The sequence below is a fragment of the Pelodiscus sinensis genome, chromosome 3, assembly GCF_052426305.1.
Source record: "Pelodiscus sinensis isolate ZL-2025 chromosome 3, ASM5242630v1, whole genome shotgun sequence".
NCBI classification, from domain to species: Eukaryota; Metazoa; Chordata; order Testudines; family Trionychidae; genus Pelodiscus; species Pelodiscus sinensis.
This window is the reverse complement of record NC_143054.1, coordinates 66,183,749-66,209,921: the sequence shown is the minus strand read 5'-3', so window position 1 is coordinate 66,209,921 and position 26,173 is coordinate 66,183,749. Positions and strand designations below refer to the sequence as shown.

Here is a 26,173-nt window from a genome sequence, read left to right as displayed (position 1 = left end):
TTGTAGCTATAAACAAACTTCATGGAACTGCAAGAAATTTGGCCACACCCACAGTAAGTGAATCCAGCTACCTAAAACCATGCCAGACTAGAGTGCTGGATTAGAAAGCTTCAACCTGTATTTGCAATTTTCTAGGACTATATGTTAGTGAAGCCCATATAGACTTTTGCCTAGTGGAACTCTGCTTAACTAAAAAACAAAACAAAACACAACACACTCATAAAATAATTTAATTAAGCATTCAGAAATTTTCAGATATCGGCACTTGACTATATTTCAGAATGATTACTCATGATCAGGGCTCAACAAATAATGCAATCTACTTGCCCATGGCGAGTAGACTGCAACCCAGAAGAGCCGGGTTCGGGTGATCTGCGCATGCACAGAACAATCTGCGCACGCGCAGATCGCCGGACAGCGCGGCTGGCGAGTGGGGCTCGCCGCAGTTCAGCGAGCCCTGCTCATGATACACAACATATGCAAAAGCTCGCTCCAAATAAATAGGTTATGGATAAAAAACCATCAGCACACATCTAAAATTCATTTACACTGGATCACACCATATAAACTTGTGACTACTTGACCACGCACATGCATGTCAGACACACTACATGAGGAGGCTAATGATATATAAACCATAAAAGTCAGAGATAGAAAAAAGTATTAGATCATCTATTCTTCTATGTTGAATAAACTCCCCTGAGAGACGCAGAGCAAACTTAAGAATTTTGGATAGGAAAACTGAACTACCCCAAATGTATTAATAGATGGCAAATTTAATTTTCAATGGGACAGTAAAACCCTATTATGATGCTGTTTTAAGTATTAAAGAAAACAGTTATAAAAACAAAAAGGCTACATTAAAACAAAATCAAGTGTGTCAGAAGAATCTAATTTTAACATGAATGGCCCGCGTTCTGCTTCTGATCCTAAGCAACTATTGTAGTAAAAGTAAGCAGATTCACAATTAAGAGTGAGAAATTAATGGTGTATTTTTTCAATCTCTGTATAAGTGAGCACAGTATATATGCTTGTCTACTTCCTTAATTCTGGTGCCTCTAGACATTGGAGAAGTGAGAAAAGTCACTGAATTGTAAATTTTGTTTTAGTTTTTTTCCCATTGGTCCTTTGTAAATAATGTTACACACACTCATGCTGACAGAGCACAGATACAGTTCTGACAGGCACACTATAAATGCCTTAGATATACACCATCTTAAACTCCATGTGCTCTGCATATATCATGATACAATCCTGCCAGCTGCACAAACAAACAAAAGAAACGCTAGGTAGATATTACAAAAGGTCAAATCTTGTCCCAAATGAGTTATAATGAGTGCTGGATAGGGGTTACCCAAAGGTAATGTTACAGAGACCCAAAGAAAATAGTGCTCAACTTAACATCAGTTACTAATGTGAATTCTACAAAAGCAGGCCATCTGTTTTTCTGCAATATGACACCTAATCAGGTAGAATGAAAAGCTGCTGTGCCAAGGAATTTGGCATACATGAAATATCACCACTTATGGGCAAGTCATTTTAGGAGATAATGGCTAAGCTGCTTGCCCCAGAAAGTGAAATTATTTTTCAAACTGCAGTTCTAAGAAAGCAGTGGTCTCACATCAGTCCTGGTCTGGGTATATATCCCAATAGCAACATATACAAGCCCCATGGCAGAACACACGTGAAAGTGGAAACACAGTACATTTATACTCATGAATTTTCCTTGTAATCTTTCTATTGTGGGAGGAGAGGGTTGTTGAAATGGCATGAAATTCAATCCACACAACCTCAGGTTCTTAGGGATCTGCCAAAGCAAGGAGTATGTGTTGGTCCCCAGGAACGAAGAAGCAGCACAGGGTAAGGGCTGACAAAGACAACAGATTTCAAGAAGGCAGACATTAGCAAACTAAAGGAGCTGGTAGTTATGGTCCCCTGGGAAGCAAGAGTAAGAGGAAAAACAAGTGAAGACAGTTGGCAGTTTTTCTAAGGGACATTATTAAGGGAGCTAGAGCACACTATTCCACTGCATAGAAAACATAGGAAGTATGGCAAGAGACCATCCTGTCCTATACAGGAGATCTTGAATGATCCTATAAAAAGTGGAAACTAGGTCAAATTACAAAGAATTAATATAAACAAATAAGACAAATATGTAAGGGCAGAATTAGAAAGGCAAAGGCACAAAACAAGCTCTATCTATCTATAGACATCAAGGGTAACAAGAAAACATTCTACAAATATGTTAGAAGCAAGAAGAAGATAAAAGACAGGGTAGGTCCATTACTCAATGAAGAGGGAAAAACAATAACAGAAAATGTGGACATGGCAGATGGTGCTTAGTCCTGCCACGAGTTCGGGGGACTGGATTTGATGAGGGCTCAAGTTCCTTTCCAATTCTATGCTTTCCAAGATTCTTTGGGTACAGCTACTATAACCTCAATGACTGGGAGGCATATGGCATGAAGGAATGCTTGTGTGAAATCAGCTAGAAATATTTACACTCTAAATTTTCTCTGTGAATTTCATCAATCCCATCCCAACAAACCCAGTTTGAAGATGCCAGAGAGGTCTCAGAAAGGATAGTAACATGAGCTAAGCCCACAGGCAGAGTCTGCAATTGCTCTTCCTTTAGGCGTGTTACAGTAACCAATCCTTCAGAGGGACTGGTCAGCGACAACTATTTAATCCCACAGGAAAAGCACCAAATCAGTGTGTGCAACGTCATCACTTGGACTGGAACTCTCTCTCAGCCTTGTGACATTACAGATTGCCCAGGCATTCAGCCTGCCCTGGGCCCTGTCCAGCAGGCATCCAGCCTACTCTTACCAGTTAGTCCTGCATAAACAGCCATCTGCAGCTACTTGAGGCGGCTTCACCCATGCCTCCATGAGTTGTATAGTTACCTCCTGAGACTAAAGATCTTAAAGAAGCAGTGCTAAAGTATGTGCCTAAACTTATAATATTTATTTTGGTCTGAAGCATTAGTGCCCAATCATAGGATGCAAGTCTGTGTATTGCCTCATCCTTTAATTCTGCCAGTCTCTTTTCAATTTGGGGTCCAATCTTGCTCTCTATTGGGGTTATTTACTTTGCTAAGAAAAGGGCTGAGCAAATAAGGTGGGGGCCACGCTTAAGCATGAGCAACCTGAACTTTGCCTTTGTCATTGAAAACTCATCAGTACTTTGGGGATTATACACAATTCATTCCCAACTAATCATTATTGAGATCTGACAAATTGTAACTCACCAAGAGCGCTCTTTAATCAAAAGCACCTCCCCACCCCAAGGAGTGTAATGTAACTGAAATGTACAATAATTTGTCCAGAGAAACATAGCAGGGCAAAAAATGTTTCAACACCTAACATTCTTAACTCTCAAAAGACCTGGGGAAATGGATAGAGCAGCTTATGTACTTGTGATAAAAAAGAAACCCAACACTGTAGATTTCTGCACGCAAAGATTGTCCTCACTAGATTAGGAAAACTGATCTGTAATTACCTGAAAAATGTCCCTTAACTAAGCCGATCTATATATCCATTTACAATGCAAACTTCAGCCTGGTTGCAGCTTGGGACAGTGCAGAGAGAGTTTCAGAACCAGATCTGTCAGTTCCTGGCATCTCCTGAAGTCCTAGATGAAAATTTCCAAAGGATTACTCAAATCTACTTTTTAAAAAATTATACACTGTGATATATTTTGAGAAACACAAGTTTTTTTCTACATAATGACAATAAATTCAAATCCTTGGAATTGGATGTCAAGTGTCACTAAAATGTTAAATTTCTATCTCTATTCTAGATTATCACTTTGAATTCAAAGTAGGCCAGATCAGTGCAATTTACTATTTGAAGAAAGGATGTCTTCAGGTAAACATGGATACATTTTCCTACTCTTCTTAGTGCTAAGTTCCACAGATACATTACAATGGAATCTTTGTAGGCACCCCATACCCGCCTCACTTTAATGGGTTAACCGGTTAAACAATATGTTTAACCTCTCCGGTGGGAGAGGCCCAGGTTGGATATTAGAAAAACTATTTCACTAGGAGGGTGGTGAAGCACTGGAATTGGTTACCTAGGGAAGTAGTGGAGTCTCCATCCCTAGAGGTGTTTAAGTCTTGGCTTGATAAAGCCCTGGCTGGGTTGATTTAGTAAGCTCATACAAGATTTAGTTGGAATTGGTCCTGCCTAGAGCAGGGGTCTAGACTTGATGACCTTCTGAGGTCTCTTCCAGTTCTATGATTCTATGATAACTGGTTAACCAATTAAACAGGATTTTACATCCTTAGGGAAAAGTTCAGCTTAATTAAATTGACTAGTATCACAGAGGATCTCAGTGCAGGGATACAACTTACTTTTTCAAGGCACCATTCAATGACTTAACTACAAGAGAATCCTTTCTCTTCCTGCAAACCACTGTCTCTCACTGAACCCTTTCCAACTTCTTCAACAAATGAGGCAGTGATCCTACAAGCTTTATTCTGGCACATCTTTACCTTGAGTGTTTGTCTTTGCAACTTAAATGTTCTCTTAACAAAGCTGTTTGGGATGCAATAACTAGACAGACTGGAGGAAAAGAAGCAATGAGAAAAAGGAGGATGGAAAAAAGTTTGTTACAGTAATCAACTGAGAGATAGCGACCCTAAGAGCCCCTCAGTGTCAACAGGCACTGAACTTGGACATACCCACTACTCCACACTGTCATAGTAACGTATCATAAGTAGGGACATGTTGATCCTAAAAATCATTGTGTGATGTATATATAGGTTATGTATAAAGAATTAGGTATGCGTACTAGAAATACAGGCAGTCCCCGAGTTACGCGGATCCGACTTATGTCGGATCCGCAGTTATAAACAGGGATTACAAATCCCTGGGTCCTCCGCCGCTTTGCTCAGCGTCTCCCTGGTCTGCATACCAGGGAGACGCTGAGCAAAGCCGCGGAGGACCCGGCCGGACCCGCGGCGCTTCCAGCTGATCTGGAAGCGCTGCAGTCCGGCCCGGGTCCTCTGCCGCTTTGCTCCGCATCTCCCTGGTCTGCTGGGGGGGGACGCAGCTACTGCCCCCCCCCCCCAGCAGACCACGGAGACGTGGAGCAAAGCCCGGGGCCTGTGGTAGAGCAGGTGGGGCGCTGCCGGTTGGTCCCGCAGCACCGCTCCTTGGCGCTACTGGACCGACCCGGCAGCACCCCAGCTGCTCTCCCTCAGGAGTCCTGATTCAGCCGCTGCTGATCAGTTTCAACAGTGGCTGAATCAGGACGCCTGGGGTAGAGCAGCTGGGGTGCTCCTGGGTTGGTCCAGTAGCGCCGAGGAGCGGCCGCGCTACTGGACCAACCCAGCAGCACCCGAGCTGCTCTGCCCTAGGCATCCCCAAGTCAGCCGCTGCTGAAACTGACCAGCGGCTGACTACAGGAAGCCCGAGGCAGAGTTGCGCTGCCCCGGGCTTCCTGGAATCAGCTGCTGATCAGTTTCAGCAGCAGCCGACTTGGGGACGCCTGGGGTTCTTAAGTTGAATCTGTATGTAAGTCGGAACTGGTGTCCAGATTCAGCCGCTGTTGAAACTGATCAGTTTCAGCAGCGGCTGAATCTGGATGCCAGTTCCGACTTACATACAGATTCAACTTAAGAACAAACCTACAGTCCCTATCTTGTACGTAACCCAGGGACTGCCTGTATGATCTTAAAATATATCTTGGAGGCATTGCATAAATACAGTCTTCCCCAGCCAAAGGAACGTGGATTTACTTGCCTGACTGGCTTGATTCCAAGCAAAGGACAATCAAAGTGTAATTACAAATAAGATAACAAAGCAATTAAGCTAACAAGTAACAGAGGAAATAATTTAGTGAGCACAGCAGGTGTCCAAATCTGCACCTCTGGGAAGTCTTCCTAACTCTTAAGTTAAGATAATGAACTTGGGGAACTATGAAGGGGAGGGAAAAGGACATTCCTAGATATCCATCACACAAGGGATCTATCTATGGCAGGGGTTCCCAACCCGGGGTACGCGTACTCCCATGGGTACGAGAAGCTTGTCAAGGGAGTACGGGGAATATTTGGTAAATAACTAGATTGTCCTAATTGAAATATTCCAAAAGTAGTAGTGTTAGTGAAAGAAGTTGTGGATTCTAGAGTCTAGAATTTATTTTCTTTCATATTGAATAGGGGGTACGGGAAGGTTTACTAAAAGCCAAGGAGGTACGGTGACCGAAAAAGGTTGGGAATCCCTGATCTATGGGAACAGCACCGTCTCAGCCTGAAGAGCAGAAACTGCTGATAACTTGCTCTAAGTGACAAACTGCTTTACATTATACAGAAATAAATTATAATTAAGTTTTAGGCATTGGAAACTAGCATGGTTTGTATGTAAACAAACCCATCTCCTTTCCTCCAGTTTAGTATCACTTAAATCCCTATTCTCTGAATTTATTCTTAGTTTTCTATAAACCACCTCAGTGTAATACTGACAAAATGGGAACTGCAGTTAAGTGACAGGCTGGTGTATGTTCTGTTTCCTCAGAGTCAATTTTTGTGTGTATCTTAGGTGAGAGACTGTACACTAGACAGAGACATCCCTGGGGAACTCAGAACTGGGGTTCACTGAGTATGTTTCCCTGCAAGCAGAGCTGTCTCATCCATTGGACAGTTTGGGGTAGTCACCTGGTGCCTCGCTCTTCTGGGAGGATGCAGGGCCTAGATGGTGTAAGGACCGGCGGCAGAGCAAGTAGCCCCGCTCTGCTCCACTCCATCAGCTCACAGAATTGCTTGAGAAAGACGGGGTAGGAAGGAATGGAGTAGGGGTGGGAAGAGTGGAACCTGGGGCAGCAGGAGGTGTCCCGTGCCCCGCAACCCCTATGGACAGCCCTGCCTGCAAGCCTTGAATGATGTTTCCTCTAATCTTCTCCCTTCATGTGTGGATTTTTTCCACCCATGAGTGGAACAAATTGTTTATGTGTAATAGGGATGTAAGCGACTAGTCGGATAGTCAACTAGGCGCTTCCTCCCCTCCCCCTGCTCTTGCAGCCCCTGATAGAGGCAGCAAAGGGGGGAGGCAGGAGCCAGTGCTGGGGGGAGCTAGTTTAAAAGCCAGTTCCACTAGCACCATCTCTATGGGGGACAGAGGAGGCAGAATGGTAGCGGGGATTGGGCCTCTGCTTTTTTAATGTATTAAGAGCCTAAATTTAAAAGGCTGGTGCACAGCGGAGGGGACCCTGCGGGAGCTGGGAATCAGCTGTCCAAGCTCATGCTGGGTCCCCCCTGCTGTGGCTCCTCCGCTTATCGACTAATCGATTAGTGAATGGAAAATCCATCACCTACTTGATTAATCTGAATTTAACAGCCCTAATGTGCTCTGAGGCATGTGCAAATGTGTACCACCAGTAGAAACAAAAAACCTACCTGTGGGTGCTCTGCTAACCAGCTGGATGGCATTTCAATATCTCCTGAGTGGCTGCACAAGTGCACAGCTTACAGGAACACTAGTTTTGAGGAAGCTGCAAGTGAGGCAAAGAGGGAGGGAACTGGCATAGAGTCTAATCTCCAGTCAAGCTCACACTTACTAAAGTAGACCTGAAATAGTGGCTTACAGTTCTAGGAATCCACGCATGGGACATCACAAAGAGTAGCAAGATGGGGAGAAGAGTTTTATTATTAGGAATAGCCACAAAAAAAAATCCTAAATTTCAAATGGTTTATAGCATTAATCTATAACTACAAATGTTTATGAACTATATCCACTATGTTGCGATTCAGGAACCATCAAAAAAGATGGTAACAATAATATTTTCACTTGCATAGCCTGTGTCATCAAAGGATCTCAAAGGAATTCACAGAACAAAGACAGATGAAGTGACTTTGTGCAAGGACAACAGAGTATCAGTAACACAGCTGAGAATTGTATTTGTTTCCTGATTAGAAGCACTTCAAACTATAAACAGTACTTTTAGGAACAACGACATGTTCTAAGCAGGGGTCCATTAGCTTACGCCGCAAAGTTATTCTCCATTTGTAAACTTTCTATCCCACTGTGCTGGGCACCAATAATTAAATAATACCAATTTCTATATTACACAAAATTATAAAGCTAGAGCCAAATTCATGGTCATGCATGTTTTCACTGAATAGTACCTAAAATTTCCATTGCTAAATTAATTATGTATCATTATTTGATTACTGCAAGATCCATAGTAACTGACTCATAAAAGGATATATGGCAGAGCTACTCAACTTTGGAAGCCCTGGGGGCCACAATGATACTCACAGCACATGCGGAAGGCCGCAAGTATGGTTGCATATATATGCAAGTATATATGCAAATAGCTTCTTTCACACGGATGGGCATGAATACAAAGATTAACCCTTAAGCTGTAGTGACAAACCCAAACGTGGCCAGTGTAAGCCAGTCAGCAGCTCTCAGGCTCTGCCCACAAGGCTAAGCAGCCAGCACTTCCCACAATGATCCAGCACTCCCAGCACCTCCTCCCTAGGGGCCAGAAATGCCAAAACCCTATACCTCTCTGTGCTAGCCAGCCCGTCCGCTTGCATCTTTCAGTGCTCATCCTGCCTGGGAGATGCCTTGCCGCTGTGGAGCATGTTCCCAGTGGAGGCCATGTTCAAGGATCCCACCCATGGGCCACGTGTTGAGCCCCGTGTAATCCCAAACTGCACCATGGGCCTGGCAACGTGATTTTAGTTAGCCAGATTTTAGTTATCCACTTATCATGGGCATGGCCAAGTTTCTTATAGTCACATAAAGTTTGTTTACAGCCACTAGTCCTGGCTCTCAGTATGCTGTGCTATTATTTAGCTGTAATTCACCCTAAATGTCTTACAAAAGCCCAGTAAGAAATGGAACTGTTAGCAATGCTGCTAGACAATATTGCTCTCCTGTGGTCCGGCAAATTGTCTGGTTCGGCGCAGTCAGGTCCCGAGAGTGCCAGACTAGAGGGATTCAACCTGCATTTCTTTTCATACTAACATCAAGATAGCTTGGCCTAATCCTAATTAAATATCAAGATTGAATTCCTGTCAAAAATGTCAAAGTTATTTGTTGCTTTAACAAGTTTTATTTTTAATTTAATTTGGTGGCTGAAAAAGTATATTTACTTCAAAGTGTTAATTTTGGAAAGGCAAACCAAACTTCAACTAAGTGTTTTACTATAATATGCAAAGCAGCTTAGATGCCAAAAGCTTTCAGTACTATTTATTTCTGTCTCAGTTACTCTTTAGAATATTAAGCCTTTGAGCACAAAAAAGTGAAAACAAAGTCGTCAGTGAACAAGCATTTTGTTCTGTATCATTAACTCTTAGTATAGTCTGAAGATAAAGAACATTGTAAAGAATTAAACAGATATCAGCAATAAAGGCAGTTTTTTCAGGATTTCTGTTCTAACAAATTATAACTCATCCTTGGCTTTAAGTTTTAGCTCAAGCTTCACTGGAGCCAAACACAAGAAAGGCACTAAACTAATTTTAATTCCATGTGAATTTATTTTGGTTCCAACAAATCCTGGCTTGAAATATAAATTAACTTTACATATAACTTATGCATGTCAGTCCTATTTTATTTATTTCACTTTGGTGCTAAAGCAGTAAAGGTGTTCAATAGTTAACCCCAGACAGCTGTGTATGACTTAAATTTTTTTTAATTATTGAAATAGTTCTCTACACAGCTTACAAAGTATATCTTGTATGAACATATCCACACTGTCTAGGGGTGTGTCTAAACTACATGGCTCCATCGATGGAGCCATACAGATTAGGCCAATCGGCAGAGGAAAATGAAGCCGCGATTTAAATAATGAAGCCTTATTATTTAGCTTATTATTTGTGCTATTATTTAGCATGCGCAGATCGCCTGAACCCGGCTCTTCCAGGCTACAATCTACTCGCCACGGACGATCAGATTGTATTATTTGCCGAGTCCTGGATATGACTATTCCACCTGAGTGAGCAACATAAGTTACATCGATATAAGTGCTCGTATGCACAGCACCGTCAATGGGAGAGCTTCTCATTTAGATGCCGCTCATTTAAGATGGTTTTATAACACTGTTTCTCAAAGTGGCCCGCAGACCCACTCTAAGAAAGCTGTTACCGGGCTGCTCTGGTTTGTTTACTTACCGACTCCTCAGCCACAGAGCCTCACAGCTCTCATTGGCTGCAGTTCGCTGTTTTCAAGCCAAGAAGAGCCACAGGAAGCAGCATAGTGATAGAAATGTAGCCGTGTTAGTCTGGTGTAGCTGAAACAAAAAACAGGACTATGTAGCACTTTAAAGACTAACAAGATGGTTTATTAGGTGATGAGCTTTCATGGGCCAGACCCACTTCCTCAGATCAAATAGTGGAAGAAAATTGGCACAACCATATATACCAAAGGATACAATTAAAAAAATGAACACATACGAAAAGGACAAATCAAATTTCAGAACAGAAGGGGGATGAGGAGAGAGGTAAATGTCTGTGAGCTAATGATATTAGAGGTGATAATTGGGGAAGCTATCTTTGTAATGGTAAGATAATTAATGTCTTTGTTTAGACTGAGGCGTAAAGTGTCCCATTTAAGCATGAATGACAGTTCAGAGGATTCTCTTTCAAGTCTGGTGTGAAAAGGTCTTTGAAGCAGGATGCAGGTAATCAAGTCGCTGAGACAATCAAGTCTGGTTGAAATGGCAAGAAACTGTTTTTTCTTTGTGAAACTGTCTGTCTGATGTCTGATTTGTGGGCATTCATTCTTTGGTGAAGTGTCTGAGAAGTTTGTCCAATATACATAGCAGACGGACACTGTTGATACATGATGGCATAAATTATATTTCTGGATAAACAGGAATATGTGTTCTTGATCTTATAACTCAATTGGTTAGGTCCAATAATGGTATCAGCAGAGTGAATATGTGGACAAAGCTGGCAACGGGATTTGTTGCAAGGGAAGGTACCAGGGTTGGTATTAGTGTGCTATGTCCTGTGGTTGTTGGTAAGAATCATCTATGGGTCTGTCTCCCAAGAGCCTCTCGGAGTTTAGTATCCTGCTCCAGTATAGGCTGTAGTTTATTGATAATGTGTTGGACAGGTTTAAGTTGGGGGCTGTAGGTGATGACAAGTGGTGTTCTATTGTTGGTTTTCTTGGGTCTGTCTTGAAGTAGATGGTTTCTAGGTATTCGTCTGGCTCTTTCAATTTGTTTTTTTATTTCTCCGGGTGGGTAGTTGAGGTTTATAAATGCTTGGTAGAGATCCTGAAGTTTCTGGTCTCTGTCAGTGGGATTAGAGCAGATGCGGTTCAAAGGGCTTGGCTATAGACAATGGATCGTATGGTGTGTTCAGGATGGGAGCTGGAGGCATGTAGGTAACTGAATGAGTTGATGGGTTTTCTGTAGAGAGTGATGTCTACTTTTCCATTGGTGATCTGTAGTGTAGTGTCCAGGAAATGGATCTCTCGTGTAGAATGGTCCAGGCTGAGATTGATGGTGGGGTGTAGGCAGCAGACCACTTTGAGAAACCCTGCTTTATAATGTCAATGGGAGAGGTTTCTCCCATCAGCATACAGCAGCTACATTACATTCAAAGGTTCAGTGTTGTCAAGGCATAATTTAAAACAAGGGTGGGCAAAAGGGCCTCCGTGGGCCACATCTGGCCCACCAAGCAAGTTGATCCAGCCTGCGGAGGCCCTACCATTCCCCACACCCCAAAGCCAATCAGGGGGAAACATGTGAAGTCTCCTCCCGCCCGGTCCCCACCCTGAAAGGAGTGCACAGTGCTTAGAAGCACTGCATGCTCCTGGCAGGGCAGAAGGAGACTTTGCACACTTCCTGCTCCCAAGCCATGACTGGCCTGAGGGTGGGGGGGATGCATAAAATCTCCTCCCACCCTGCCCCTATCCTGCAAGGAGTGTGCACGCGCTCCCCCCAGCCCCTGGAAAATCAGGGCTTGAGGGTAGAGGGAGCATGTGAAATCTCCTCACACCCTTCAAGGGGCTCAGCACTTAAATCAACCTCCAACAGCTAGCAATTCTCAAGGGGGGGGAGCCTTTGCATGCTCCCTTCCCCTCCCCAACCAATCAGGATCTGTGGGTGGGGAAGCATGGAAGTGTCCTGGCCCTGGCCCTTGTGCCTGAAGCCCTGCCTCTTCCAGGATGGTCCCGTCAAAAATTATTGCCCACCCCTGGTTTAAAGTATCGGAGCTATTATCATACACAGAGGTATCTAGCATTTTGTTTGTTTTCAAAATGACCATAATTAGTATTATGAAGTGTAGAAGCATCAGTGCCAGGCTTTTAGACAAGACAGGTGAGGTAATGTATTTTATTGAACCAACTTCTGCTGGTGAGAAACAAGCTTACACTGAGTTCTTTTTCAGGTCTGGGAAATGTCGAGTGTCACAGCTAAATACCAGCTAGAACAGATTGCTTAGCATACATAGTTTACCTTGAATGGTCCTTTGAAACGTGTGTGGGGCTCTTCATTTTCAGTGTTTATTTTATTTAATTTTTCCCAGGAATTTTTCAGTATTTCTTATTGCAATAACAAAAACAGGTGAAAATCAGGGTACATACAGGGGTTTGTTTTGGTGGACAGAAAGATGGGAAACAAGTATTCAGTAGATTAATACTCTCAATTCCATTCATCAATGCAGTTTGCTGCTGACCTAAATCAGAACTTAAAACACAATGCCACGTCTGAGTTTAAGAAAACAATATATCTCTAATCCCTAAACACAACTTTTCATTTGAATAAACAGTTTACTGTTAGACAGAAATATTAGTTTATAAATATTTACATTTAATAATTGGGCCACATTTGCAGCATACAAACTCAACATCTTTTTCTCGTGATTTTATAAATCTTTCAAATATTTCCTTGTGTGAAATGAATTCTGATACAGATTTTCATTTTCTTCCCATTTTAGTGTGTCAAATCTTTAAACCATTATCTGTTAACAGCTTGAAATGTGTATGTGGTGAGTGTGAGTATCATCAGTACATGCAGATGCAGATGCAGAACTGGCCTGCCTGTTTATTGTGTGCATCTTCTAGACTAATACATATCCTTACTTCAACAGGCAGCTTTGCGTACACACATGTATTATTGAAATCAATTAGTGTGCATCTCATGCAATGTATTGTATTCTCCTAATACACCATTTGTACATATATTTGAATGATACAAGATTCGGGTGAATATATTTTTTGTAAAACTGAAAATGAAGTCGCTAAATGTGTGTTTATGTAGCCCACTAACACCCATCCTGTCATAGGGAGGAAAGAAGGGAGGAGTTAGTAGATTATAGATTGTTGTAATAAATCATAAATCCAAATCTATTCAGCCCTCAATTTTTAGTATTTAGCCAGTTATGAACTTAAGTGACTTATTTTGTAAGTTCTTGGGCTGTGACTGGGATATACAGTTACTCCCGAGTCCCCCACACAGTCCCACTGAAATCAAGCAATGTATATTAAATAAATGGCAGATCTCCTGATGCAACCTTCTTGGGATCTGGGCCTAAAACAGACCACTATCATAGATGTGTTAAGTTTACAGGTTTTTTTAAGACATTGACGCATTCTACCCTCTTTAAGAAAAACTGATTTACTTTAACTGAAGGACTGCTGCCTATTAAAAGCAATATGTACATCTGTCAACATCGAACTAGATCTATAAGTAACTGGGGTGAAATAACTGACCTTTACTGCAAGATAATTGGTGAGGTATGTGTGGATAAAAAGCAATTTCAACATCACTTTCCTTCAGAAGGAAGGAAATTCAGCACCAACCTACCTGCACTGGTGTTTTATATCAATGATTATAAGTCACTTTATATAAATCAAAATAATCCATTCACAAATCACTTAGAATATAGATGCTTGGTTGGTCACTTTAAGATGGAACTCTGCCAATGCTTATTGCTGTAATGCCTACTTTTACTCAGAGAATGCTAGCTGTTTACTATGTTAGTGTTAGCAATAAAATAAATGCTGCAAGAGACAATGGCACTTCAGATCATCCATTGATGGAAACAGCATATATCTAGTTATAGCTCAACATATTGTAATCACAAGGTGTTAAATCCATGGGAATAATTACTATGTGTAATAAATAAATGGAAAGCTTTGTCAGTTTTTATTTCATGTCAAGAAAAGGAAGGATGACTTTGGGCCAGATTTTCACTGCTGATTAGAAACCATTATAAAAGCTTTAAAATAAGGACATTGAAGCCACTTACAATCAAACCCAGGCAGACAAACTCCCTCTCTATCACCTTCACAAATCCAGTTATAGGAGCAAGCCTTACCAAGGAAATGCATCCAACATTATTTTACTATTTGGGCACTGCTCTGTCCATAGCAGAAAACCAGGCCTTAAGCATTAACTGGTTCCAAGCTCACTCCCATCGAAACCAAACTCACAACATCCAGTGGTAGAACCTCCCTCGCAGTTCTGAGTATCAGCCTTTTTGTGCCTCCAGGCAGCCTAAAATCAAATCACATCCCAAACCAAACACTGCTATAGCTGAGACGCAAACTCCTGAAAATAAGGCTGGAGCAGTAAATACTGCAGCTACAGGACAGAGCATTTACCAGGGAAACACTGGCAGAGAAAAGGGATCTCCTGCTGGGCTGGAAGGCGGAGATGGGTATCTGGGGACCAGGAAAAGACCGTTTTCTATCCTGACTGCCTGTTTACAAGGATCACCTCAGCCTGTTTACAAGCCTCTCACCCGGCTGTCTCAAGGGGAAGGGCAGTTCAGCCACCTGCGGCCCAGCCCTGCAGTCGCGACTCAATCCAGCTCGCACTGAAGCCCCTGGGAGCGGGACTCGAGTCAGCGCTGCGGGCGGCGGAACTTGGCCACGGGGCAGTGGGGACCTGGGACGCGGACACGAAGTCCCGCCTTGGCCAGGGAAGGGCCGTGGCTCTCCCCAGCTCCGAGCAGCGGGCGTGGGGCGGGAGGCAGGCGAGCTGCAAAACGCCGCCCTGCAGGCGGGCGGGGGGCGAGCAGCTGCTGCATTCGCGCCCCACGCCCTTCGCTTGTTTACAAACGAGGAGCAAGTCCCGTGTGAAGGCGGGGGATTAGGCCGCGGGCCAGCTCCATTAGCGGAGGGGAAATTCAGACACCTGCTGCCGAGGTCGCAGGGCCAGCGTACGCAGCCCGGCCGCTGCTGGGGAAAAGGGCCGCTCTTGCCCCCGCAGGGAGAGTCACTCGAGCCAGTGCAGGGAGGGGGGCGACAACAACCAAGTCCTACCTCTCCTCGGGCTCCCCGGAGCGGCGGGGCGCTAGTGCAGCCAGGCCGTGCAAGGGGAGTTCCTGCTCCAGCCTCCCCCGCCCTCCTCGGGGGGCTCTCCTCGGGACGGCGCGAAGTTCCTGCGAGCTCTTGCTCCGATTCCCTCGGCAGGTAACTGGCAATTCCCGCCATTGCCTTCTGCAGCAGCGACACCCAGAGGTCGCGGCGGGCGAGGACAAAGGCCGCCGCAGCGGGTGGGTTGGGGAGAGGCTGCTCTCAGCGGTTTGCGGAGAGGGAGGGAGGAAGAGAGAGAGCCTCGTGGCAATCCACAATCGTGGCTGGGGGGGGGGAAGGGACGAGAGAAATGACATTTCAACTGAAAAAGAAAGTGTGAAGAAACCCTTCCATTTCCCAACCAGCTAAATCCACCGCAAACGTTTTAACGGAACCTTTGCAGCCGCGTCTCTGCTTGCAGACATACACAGTCCCCAGACCACGTGCATGCTCACGCATGCTTCCCATACCATACCCATACGTGCTGCCTGTTAGTCACCCCTGGAGCACCTCCTGCTGGCTCTCTCTCGGGATTAGCTTTGTCAGGGCACAACACTCCCCTTCCTGCAATTGCACTCAGTCACTCTCTTTACATGCCCATGTTTTTTAACCTGTTAATTATAGGTCAACTTTTGCAAATCTTGTATCATTTTTGTTGCTCTCCTTTGTACTGTTCGCTGTATCTTCTCATCTTTCCTACCTATAGTGCCCAAAATTGAGCAGAGCTCTCTAGGTGAGGCCTCCCCATAAGCAGAGCCACATTATTATCTCCTATATCTTACATCCAACAGTCCTGTTAATACATCCCAGAATGATGTTAGCCAGTTTCACAACTACATCACATTGTTGACTCATTCAGTTTGTGATCCAATATAACTCTCTGCTCTTTTTCCAACAGTACTACCACTAGATAGTCATTCCCCATTTTGTAACTGTGCATTTGGTTTTTCCTTCCTAAGTGAAGTACTTTTCATTTTTCTATATTGAATTTTAACTTGTTGAATTCAGACCGATTTACTAATAAGTCTACACAGCAGTGTTATTTTGGAATAACTGACATTTTGAAATAATGCGCATCTACACAGCAAGCCATTATTTTGAAATAATGTCAAGATGGAGGTCTTCATACTCCAACTCCTGTAACCCTCATTTCATGAGGAGTAAAAGAATACTCTTCCTTCGACTTCCTGCTGTGTAGATAGCACCAAAAGCCAAATTAAGCTGTTTTGACTTAGCTACACAATTGATGAAGCTGAAGTTGCGTAGCTTAATTCGATTTTTGCCCTGCTGTGTAGATGTGTCCAAGGTTATTTTGAATTCTAATCCTGTTCTCCAAAGGGTTTGAAACCCCTCCCAGCCTGGTATCAATCTGCAATCTTTATAAGCGCACTCTGCATTTCTTTATCGAAATCATTAATGCAAATATTGACTAGTACCCTCACTAGATACATCCTTCCAGTTTGACAGGAAACAGTTGAGAGCTACTCTTTAAATATAGTCTTTCAATAGTTGTACACCCATCTTACAGTACTTTTATCTAAAACACATTTCCTTAGTTTGCTTATGAAACCATTATGTGGGATGTTGTCACAAGCCTTTCAAAAATTAAAGTTATGTTGTATCTACTGTGTCCCTCCTATCCACTAGACCAGTAACCAGACCAAAAAGAGATATTCGTCAGGAGTGTGGGAGTCCATTGTAAAGTACCAGCCTCAGGTTCCCACTGCAGCTCAGTGTACTTCTTGGCTGTGTCTAGACTGGCAAGTTTTTCCGCAAAAGCAGGTGCTTTTGCGGAAAAACTTGTCAGCTGTCTACACTGGCCACTTGAAGTGCTTTTGCAGAAAAGCGTCCGTGCCAATCTAGACGCTCTTTTCCAAAAATGCTTTTAAAGGAAAAGTTTTCCATTAAAAGCATTTGCGGAAAATCATGCCAGTCTAGACGTAGACCTTGGGTTCTTCAAAGGGGGCATCTTCAAATGACTTCTCCAGATAAAGGTGCCAAATCATGTACTCCTTATCATCTGGGTCTTCAGGGAGATCCTCTGCAGTTCCTCCTTCTATTAAGCTAAAAGATTAAGTTGTTGTAATATGGGGAGAGGACACCAAAGAGCTTGAATCTCTGCTTTACATGCAAAACTCAACTGAATGTGAACTACAGAGCCACAATCAGGATCTTAATGATATACAGAATGAAAGGATTCCTATTAATCCGTAAGTATCAGCCATCAGTGAATCCAGGCCCAATTTGCAGAGGTGCTGATTCCCAACTGCTCTTTTTGATCTCAGTGATTTTGTGTCTTCTCAGCAATACTGAAAATCAGGCTCTTCATTTTTCATAACATTCCTAACTTTAAGCACAATACAAAATGTATCAAAATACACAAATATTATGTACCTGGTGTGCTTTGTATAAATAAAAAGGACAGATTCTTGTCCCCAAGAGTTTACAGTCTAAATAAGACATATTGAGCAAGGGTTGGCTTAAAAAGTGGAGAGACTATCAAAGGAGAAGAGTTTCATGGGGGTGTAAATCAAGAGGTACGCTTATTGTCATGTAAGTTCCTTGTTATTCATTATTACATGTATTGAAATTTGGGGACAAAAGGCTTAATGCCATAGCTCTTGCTACATAACTGGTGTCATTGGCTTTAAAGAGTCCAGGACTGCAGGATGGGCCAAAATCAGGAAAGGAAGAGGTCAAAGCTAGAAGGCTGACCCAAATAAATTAAGGAGGCATTTGTGTGATAGTGAAGGCACATAGGTCAGGAAGAATGGGGATTTCTGCAAGAGAGAGCAAGTCTGATTTTGTGCTTATGGCACTGAATTGAGATTCAGTAGATTTGAGACCTATTCCTGATTCTGCAATAGACCTCCTATGTGATCACAACAAATCAGTAATTTAATCTCTCTGTGCCTCAGTTTCCTATTTTTAAAATAGGATTATAATAAATCCTTATCACACCTAGGACTTGATGTTGTTTAATTGGCAACTGTTTGGTTTTATTCTTGGTGCTGATGGAGGTGATATTTTTCTGCCAGGAGATAGTTGATCCAGGATTTCTGGATTTTTTTTAACACAACACAAATGTCAAAAAGATACAGCACGGGAAAAGGAATTTGGGAAATATTGTAGGTCATTCTTGGAAAGGGTGACAAACAATGTGTTGTTGGTATACAGCAGGTTTTGTTTCGTTTTTCATTTTGTTGGGATTTGCTGCTAGCCTTGAATCAGAGGTTTACAGTCTGTCATTGAATCTTGTTGTTAAAGTTAGACCAGTAGTGGTAGTAAATGCAGCGACTTCTAGCACTCCAGCAAAGTACAAAGCAAATAATATGGGGCATCCACACAGTCCTGTTTATTTCCATGGGCTACAGCAAAGGGATCAGATAAGTTGGCATCTACTGATACAAGCAGCTGCATGTTGTCATGGAATCAGCATGCAAGATTGATTAGTTTGTCTGGGCACCCAAGAGCAAAATGTCCAATGGACATTTTACAAAGGTTAACAAAGGCAATGTATAGGGGTGTTTGTTGTTCAGCAGTTTTCTTCTGTGATTAGCTTAGGATAAATATCATGTCAACAGCCGTGCTGCGTGATGAATGAAAACCACACTGGGAATCAGGGAGAATATCATCTACAATCATCTGAAGCATTTGTAGCAACAGTTTACCAACGATCTTACAAGCAATGGAGAGTGGTGAAATGCCATGATAATTGATGCAATCATGTCTGTTCCCTTTATGCTAGTAGATTGTTACTGTTTTGACATCTTTGAAATTCTGGAGTAAAACCTAATTTTCCCAGCATAAAGTAAATAAGTTTAGTAAAGTTTTGTGAACAGTAGGACCATTGGATTTGAGCACTTCATCTGGAAATTAATCAGTTCCATCTTCCTTTCCATTTCCATAAGTTCTTAGTCTCCTCCAAAGTTAATGGATCTTTGAATTCAAACTGAACTGATTATTTGCTTGATTGAGTCTATTTGATCCCTTCTGCTTGACTCACGATTGAGGAGAGTCACAAAATGTTCTTTCCATCTTTCTAGTATCATACTGTACTCAGGCAATGCTGCTGACAGTGGACAGGATTGAACAGTTATTGGCACCTCACACTCTATACATTTTAACTCCTGGGGAAAAAATCTCAGGTATTATTAGGATGAGCAAAAGCTTGTCATTCTGTTGTTTTATTTGTCCACCAAGTGTCCTCCATCTCCAGCAGCTTTTTCTGCAGTTCAGATTTTGATTTCCTGAGGGCTTCTACAGACACAAGAGAGGTTCAGCTATTCAGTTCAGTCTCGTGCATGACTTGACGGGCCGCAACAAGTGATTGGACATTGTTGTCATTTGCATCAAACCAGTCCACATTTTGTCAAACTGGGACACCAAGAATGGCATTAGCTGTTGATTGCGCTGCAGTTTGAAAGGTCCTTTCATTGATATTTCCACTTATTCTTGCATTAGCATAATTTAATAGTGCAGTATGAATGGAAATTGGTAACTGGGTTCTCCCCTACTCAGTGCAAAGTTTTGAGATATTAACATATTGGTTTGGTTTTGGGGCAATTTTCAATCTAGGACTTGAATCCTGATGTTCAGTTTAACATGTATGAGCTGGAGATCCATTAAACATTCTGCACCTTACATAGCCCTATTAATTTAAACAACCTTCAGGCAGGGGAAGATGACAGTTTTGTGGGGCCCCGGACAGTGTAATTCCACGGGCCCCCCCCTTTGCCACGGCGCATGCGCAGTAATGCCATGCACATGCGTAGCAGTGCCACGGCGCATGCGCGGGGCTTTTTGAAGCGCGGGGCCCAGGGCGGCCGCCCCGTTCGCCCTGCCCTATATCCGCCCCTGCCTTCAGGTCATTACAAAAGGTAATGATATAGCCTAGAAGGTGCCATTATTCTGACTGGAGGTGCTGCCAAGAATAGAACCACTTCCCTGGCACGTTGAAAAATGTGTTTGTAATAGCAATGTCAAACTTTGTGCAGAGTGTTAGGAGTAGTTATCCTTTTGTATTTAGTGACCCACATTCAAATTTCCCCATAACTCTGTTCCAAGTGATGTAATCATCTCTGGTACAAGCACTGAAGTCACCCAGTAATAAGATTTTATCATTATCGGATATGTTTCTTAGAGTGTCACTCAATCAGTTATAGAACTAAGCCTTAATTTCTTTAGGAGCATGTAGAGTTGGGGTATAGGTGCTTGTTATTGTCAGAATGTTGTTGTGGGACAGTAAGCAGTGTCATTAGGTCTTCAGCTATTGGCAAAGATTGTGGTAGTTGTTTATTAGCAATGGAGTTTCCTATTGCGAAACCTGCCCTATCTAGGTTGGTATTTTGATCGACCTTGTAGTCCGACCAATAGAAAATGTATTCTTCTCTAAGTACTCTGCTGTCATTTAGTCTAGTGTCAGATAAAGCAGCAATATCTATCTGATACATGTATAGATCTTTTGCTACTAACGCAGTGCTTTTACAGGCTCAATTTTTCTTTGAGTCAAATAGTGTGTGAACCATCCAATATTTGATTGTCTGTTTCTGTCTGTTTTTGAAATTGTTTCTCCCTCTTAAAATGGAGAGCCTGTTTTTTGTGAGAAACCAGCAAGAAGTTAGTGAGAGGTGAGCCTGTTTTACCCTATCTTTTACGGGGGCCTCTTTGGATGTAGATAAGTGGGGCGTTGTTGCTTAAGTAGGACCTCATGTTCCCAGCACCAAGTGAGAATTATGTGACCATCACACCTAGACTGCTGTGTGGAATGTAAGAATGACCATACCGGGTCAGACCAAAGGTCCATCTAGCCTTGTATTCTGTCCTCCAACAGTGGTCAATGATAAGTACCCCAGAGGGAATGAACAGAGTGGGTAATCATCAGAAATGATCCCTCCCTTGTCATCCATTCCCAGCTTCTGACAAACAGAGGCTAGGGACACCTTTCCTAACCATCCTGCCTAATTGTCACTGATGAACCTATGGAGGTTGTTGGCTACCAGCTTCTCAGGCCTATTGGCACTGCTGAGGAAACTCATGCCATGAGTCTTTTTGTAAGGATTTGATGAATAATGAAGGGAGTGTGCAAACCATTGGTACCAATAGATTGTCCACACAGAATAGTTTAATATGCAATATGTGGTGCATAGTAGCAGAATACCTAGCCAAGACTCGATGGCTGATGGGTGCTGTGTCTGCCTACCAGTGCCTGCTAATTTGGCTATGTGGTTCCTGCCATTGTCTAAAGAGTGTCCCCTGCCAGGTATGTGGGGTTCATGGGCATTAATACATATTAGGATTTTTCTGCCCATTTGTACCCTGCTGCAGATGAAAGTTGTACATCTAGAGTCACGAGTCTCAGATCCAGATACTGGACATTTTGCCCAGCTGAGGACTCACAGGAAAAGAGGGGTTGGCCTTGAGAGGAGTCTCTAGGTGAGAGATTTCCCCTTGCCCTTACTATGGCTCTATGATGCCACTAATGTATTTATGTATGGCTGTGTCTTCATGTTTGAGTGCCCATCTGTATAAATGGGTGAGCCTGTGAAAATGAATTGGTGTGCCTGCATGAATTAATAGATATAGATTTTTAATAAAATCTGTGAAAACTAGCTTCCACTGATGTTGATATCAATAATGTTATATATGGGTTTTGCATGTGTTACAACAGATATCTTTCTCTGTAAATTCAGTCTAGAACTGTGTGAGTATATACTATTTGTGTCCCTTCATGTGTGTGAATGCCAGAGTAAATGACAATGTTTGTGTGCATAACATGGCAATGCCTATATGAGACCAATGGCGGGGAGGGGATATTCTGGCTGGCTGACCTAGGACAGAGCTCTGTGGGCAGTGTGGTTGTGCCTATCAGTGAATGATTGGAATAGGCTGTGTTTGGCTTGGTGCCTGGCTTGACATTCACAGTGGGGCAGTGACTGTAAATGATGATAAACTGTGGGTTTGACTATCTTGAGGAATGACTCACTGTGCAGCCTGGCAGTGCCTGTGTCTGAATGATTGGGTCTGGGAGGGGGGCAGTAGGTGTGACTGGCCGGGTGCACAGCTCTGTGTGGCAGTGCCTGCCTGTGAGTGAAGGGGGCGGGGGAGGCTATGGGTCTGACTGGCGTGGGGCATAACTGACCAAGCAGCATGGCAGTGACCATGAGTGATGGAGGGGAGACTGTGGGTGTGACTGGCCTGGAGAACAGCTGACCAAGCACACTGTGGCAGTGATTGTGAATGATGGGGGTGGGGGGAGGCTGAGGGTGTGACTGGTCAGGGTAACTGCTCAGTGTACAGCTTGTATAGATAGTGCCTGTGCTGTGAGCTGGGCGGGAGGTTGTGGGTGTGAATGGCCAGGGGCACAACCCAGCTTTGTGTGGGCGGGGAGGCCTGGCAGAGGCGCAGTGCCAGTGGCGGGCACAGGGCACGGCCCAGCGTGTGCACAGCGCGGCGGCGGTGCCTGTGACCGCCCGGCTGTGTCAGGTGACTCGGGTCACGCAGACTCTCGCTCGCTCCCGTGGGAGGACGCGGGGCTGCGGCTGCTCAGCTCCCAGCGCCGCCCGGCCCGGCCGAGCAGCCCCCGGGGAGGGGATCGAATCGGGACCTGCCGCGGCCGCGATGAGCCAGGGGCCGAGGAAGCCGCCGGAGGAGGAGGAGGGGGATGAGCTCGTTGGGCTGGCGGACTACGGGGATGGGGCCGAGTCCTTCTCGGATGGAGACCCGGAGCCCGGCGCCGATGAAGCTTGTGAGTGTCCCGCCGTGCCGGGCGGATGGGGCAAGGCAGGGGCTGATGTGAAGGGGGGTGGCACTGGGGGATGGGGCAAGGCAGGGGCTGATGTGAAGGGGGGTGGCACTGGGGGATGGGGCAAGGCAGGGGCTGATGTGAAGGGGGGTGGCACTGGGGGATGGGGCAAGGCAGGGGCTGATGTGAGGAGGGGGGTGGCACTGGGGGATGGGGCAAGGCAGGGGCTGATGTGAGGAAGGGGGTGGCACTCGGGGATGGGGCAAGGCAGGAGTTGATAGGAAGGGGGTGGCACTGGGGGATGGGGCAAGATAGTTGTGGGGTATAGAGGGGGATGGGACAAGGGAGAGGTTAGGTGGGGAGGGAGCAGGGAGTGACTGGCTCTGTCAAGAGGACATGGGGAAAGGCAGTGAAGGGACAGGGGAGTGGTCAGGGCAATTACTGTTTTGGGGGGCGGGAGGAGGGTATGGATCTGGAGATGCAGTGATAGGATGACGGCCTGGACTAACTAGAGAACCTGGCTCTTGAGTGTGGGAGTATGGGGTAAAGCAGAGGTTGAGTGTGGGAGGGGGGAGAAAAGAGTCTGGCTCTTTGGGAATGGACTGGGAGGGAGCAGGTCCTGAGGATGGGATGAAAGCAGGGGTTGGCAGTGTGCATATGGGATGGGGCAGGACTTGTTGATGGTGGACTATAGGATGAGGTTAGGGTCTGGCCATGTATGAGCTTATGGAACAGGTCAGTGGTTGACTGGCTTTTATGGGGATTTGACATAGGGAAGGAGGAAGAGAGCAGGTCTAACTATGTGGGGGAAAGAGGAGGTCAGGACTCAGGGGGTGTGGAGTGTGGTTGTGGATGAGGTTAGCTGGGAAGGTCAGGACTCTTTTGGGAAGTTGTAAGGAATATTGAATAGGAAGGTAAGGCAGCGATCACTGTATTGTGAGGGGAGGGAGAGTAAGCAAGTGTGAGCATGTCAAAGTTGTCTGTTACAGAGGAGGCAGCAGGAAGGAAAATGGCTGTATGATGAAGGGAATGTGTGGGGAATAAGGATGCATATAAAGAGGAGTGGACAGAAAGAGGGGGACTCAATGTTCTGGTGTGGGAGGGGAAGTCGGAGAGCAGCACTGGTTATGTGTGTTGGGGAAGGGGAAACGAGTTATCCTAATGGAAATAGAAGACATTTGAACAGAAAAAGATGTTCATGTAGTCCTTACCACGTCTTTTACCCTGAAAGCTTTCCATGTATAATACGAATGGACATAGCTTGGTGATGTTGCTTTAGAGTGCCAAGAGGCAGGGAGGACAGATGTAAGGCTATAAAAGGCAGCAGCAAGCAAAGAGCTCTGTCTCCAGGGTTGTTCTTCAGCTGTGAATGTCAGTCCCCATATTTCCTGGCTCTGCTTAAGTATCTGTATAACTGTATGCGTATACATGTTGCTGTGGGTGTCTGTATAGCTATTTGCTTAGATCTATCAGTGCATGTGGAGGCAACAGTGAATTGATATGGAACAAATGGTTGTTGGGAAATAAAATACAAAAGAAGTAGGTGAGGCCAACACCTTAGCTTTCACTCAGAATGTGCACTATTTTCCCCTTGAAACACTGTCACATTTTACAAAGGAGCTTGGAGACCACTGAGTATTTCAGTGGATTGCTTTTTAAATACACAATACAAAGTCAACTATTAATTGTTATACCAACTTATATGGTATAATAAGTATTACTGCTTATAAAATCACTTGGCAATATGAGTAAGGGATTTTCTGTTAGTGTGTTTATTTTTTTTCAAACTACTTATTTATTTAGCTTTCGTGGGCCAGACCCACTTCCTCAGATCAAATAGTGGAAGAAAGTAGTCACAACCATATATACCAAAGGATACAATTTAAAAAAATGAACAAATATGAAAAGGACAAATCACATTGCAGAACAGAAGGAGGATGCGGGGGGGGTGGGAAGGGGGAGGAAGGAAGGTAAGTGTCTGTGAATTGCTGGTATTAAAGGTAGGGAGAGTGGGATGTTTGTGAGTTAATGGTATTACAGGTGATAATTGGGGAAACAGTTTCCCCAATTATCACCTGTAATACCATTAACTCACAAACATCCCACTCTCCCTACCTTTAATACCAGCAATTCACAGACACTTACCTTCCTTCCTCCCCCTTCCCACCCCCCCCGCATCCTCCTTCTGTTCTGCAATGTGATTTGTCCTTTTCATATTTGTTCATTTTTTTAAATTGTATCCTTTGGTATATATGGTTGTGACTACTTTCTTCCACTATTTGATCTGAGGAAGTGGGTCTGGCCCACGAAAGCTCATCATCTAATAAACCATCTTGTTAGTCTTTAAAGTGCTACATTGTCCTGCATTTTGCTTCAACTACCCCAGACTAACACGGCTACATTTCTATCATTATTTATTTAGGAAATTTTAACAAGTTTACAAATCTTTGTCATGTAAATATAAGAAGCAAAACAATCAATTACAACAGTTAGCTTTCATTGTACAAGACTATAGTAAACCGATCTTTCTGTTAACAGGGTGTTACTGTATTACAAAGTGAACATCATTATAACGTTTATGCCATTTCTCGGGATTGTATTACATTGAATTGAAATCTATATATACACATTTAACATAGTAGGTATGTCAATATTTAAAAAATTAGACAGATATATTGGTGTTTTTGCAGCTGAATGTACCATGTGTGAATGCAACCAACTAGCTAAGTATCTATCGTTCCTCTATTTTACTGGGTTCATAATGTATGTGTTAATTTTTCCATAATCATGGCCCCCCCGTATTTTTGAACTATTCTTCTATCGTTGGGCTATTTTTCTTTTTACTGTGAGGTGCTACCAGTAACCAATCAGATACTAGAAGATGAGAGATTAATTGTTTATTTCCTTTTGCATGGCCGTTTCCAGTAAGAAGTCCCAGGATGATTACCAAAGGATCATTTGGTAATAAATATCCAATAATCTGTGATATATGGCTACAGATTGCTTCCCAATGGTTTCTAATGACGGGACATGTTCTGCATACATACATAAAATCTCTTTCACCACAATTTTTCAACACTTACCCCATGTAATCTCTACTTTTTACTTGATAGGTGTGAGGTATCTTTAAAACAGTATCTTAACAAAATTTTCGTTTGTTGTG

General features: G+C 43.7%; 2 protein-coding genes across 6 annotated transcripts in view; one reads left to right on the top strand and one right to left on the bottom strand.

The window, feature by feature from the left end:
* ANKRD6 (ankyrin repeat domain 6) overlaps nucleotides 1–15,370 on the bottom strand; it is a 147,976-nt gene extending 132,606 nt beyond the window's left edge. For both annotated transcript variants that reach the window (XM_075923879.2, XM_075923884.2), the window contains exon 1: nucleotides 15,234–15,370. The gene's annotated coding sequence lies outside the window, so the exon portion shown is untranslated. The remainder of the gene's footprint in view (nucleotides 1–15,233) is intronic.
* RRAGD (Ras related GTP binding D) overlaps nucleotides 15,253–26,173 on the top strand; it is a 46,718-nt gene continuing 35,797 nt past the window's right edge. Inside the window, exon 1 of one of the 4 annotated variants that reach the window (XM_089776890.1) lies at nucleotides 15,253–15,383. Coding sequence is in view for 3 of the 4 variants with exons in the window: in XM_006133300.5 (XP_006133362.2) it covers nucleotides 22,887–23,013 (127 nt within the window). In the remaining variant the exon portion in view is untranslated. Of the gene's footprint in view, nucleotides 15,384–22,645; nucleotides 23,014–26,173 lie in introns of those variants that run through there. The other 3 variants (XM_006133300.5, XM_075923885.2, XM_075923886.2) reach the window with 3 other exon arrangements.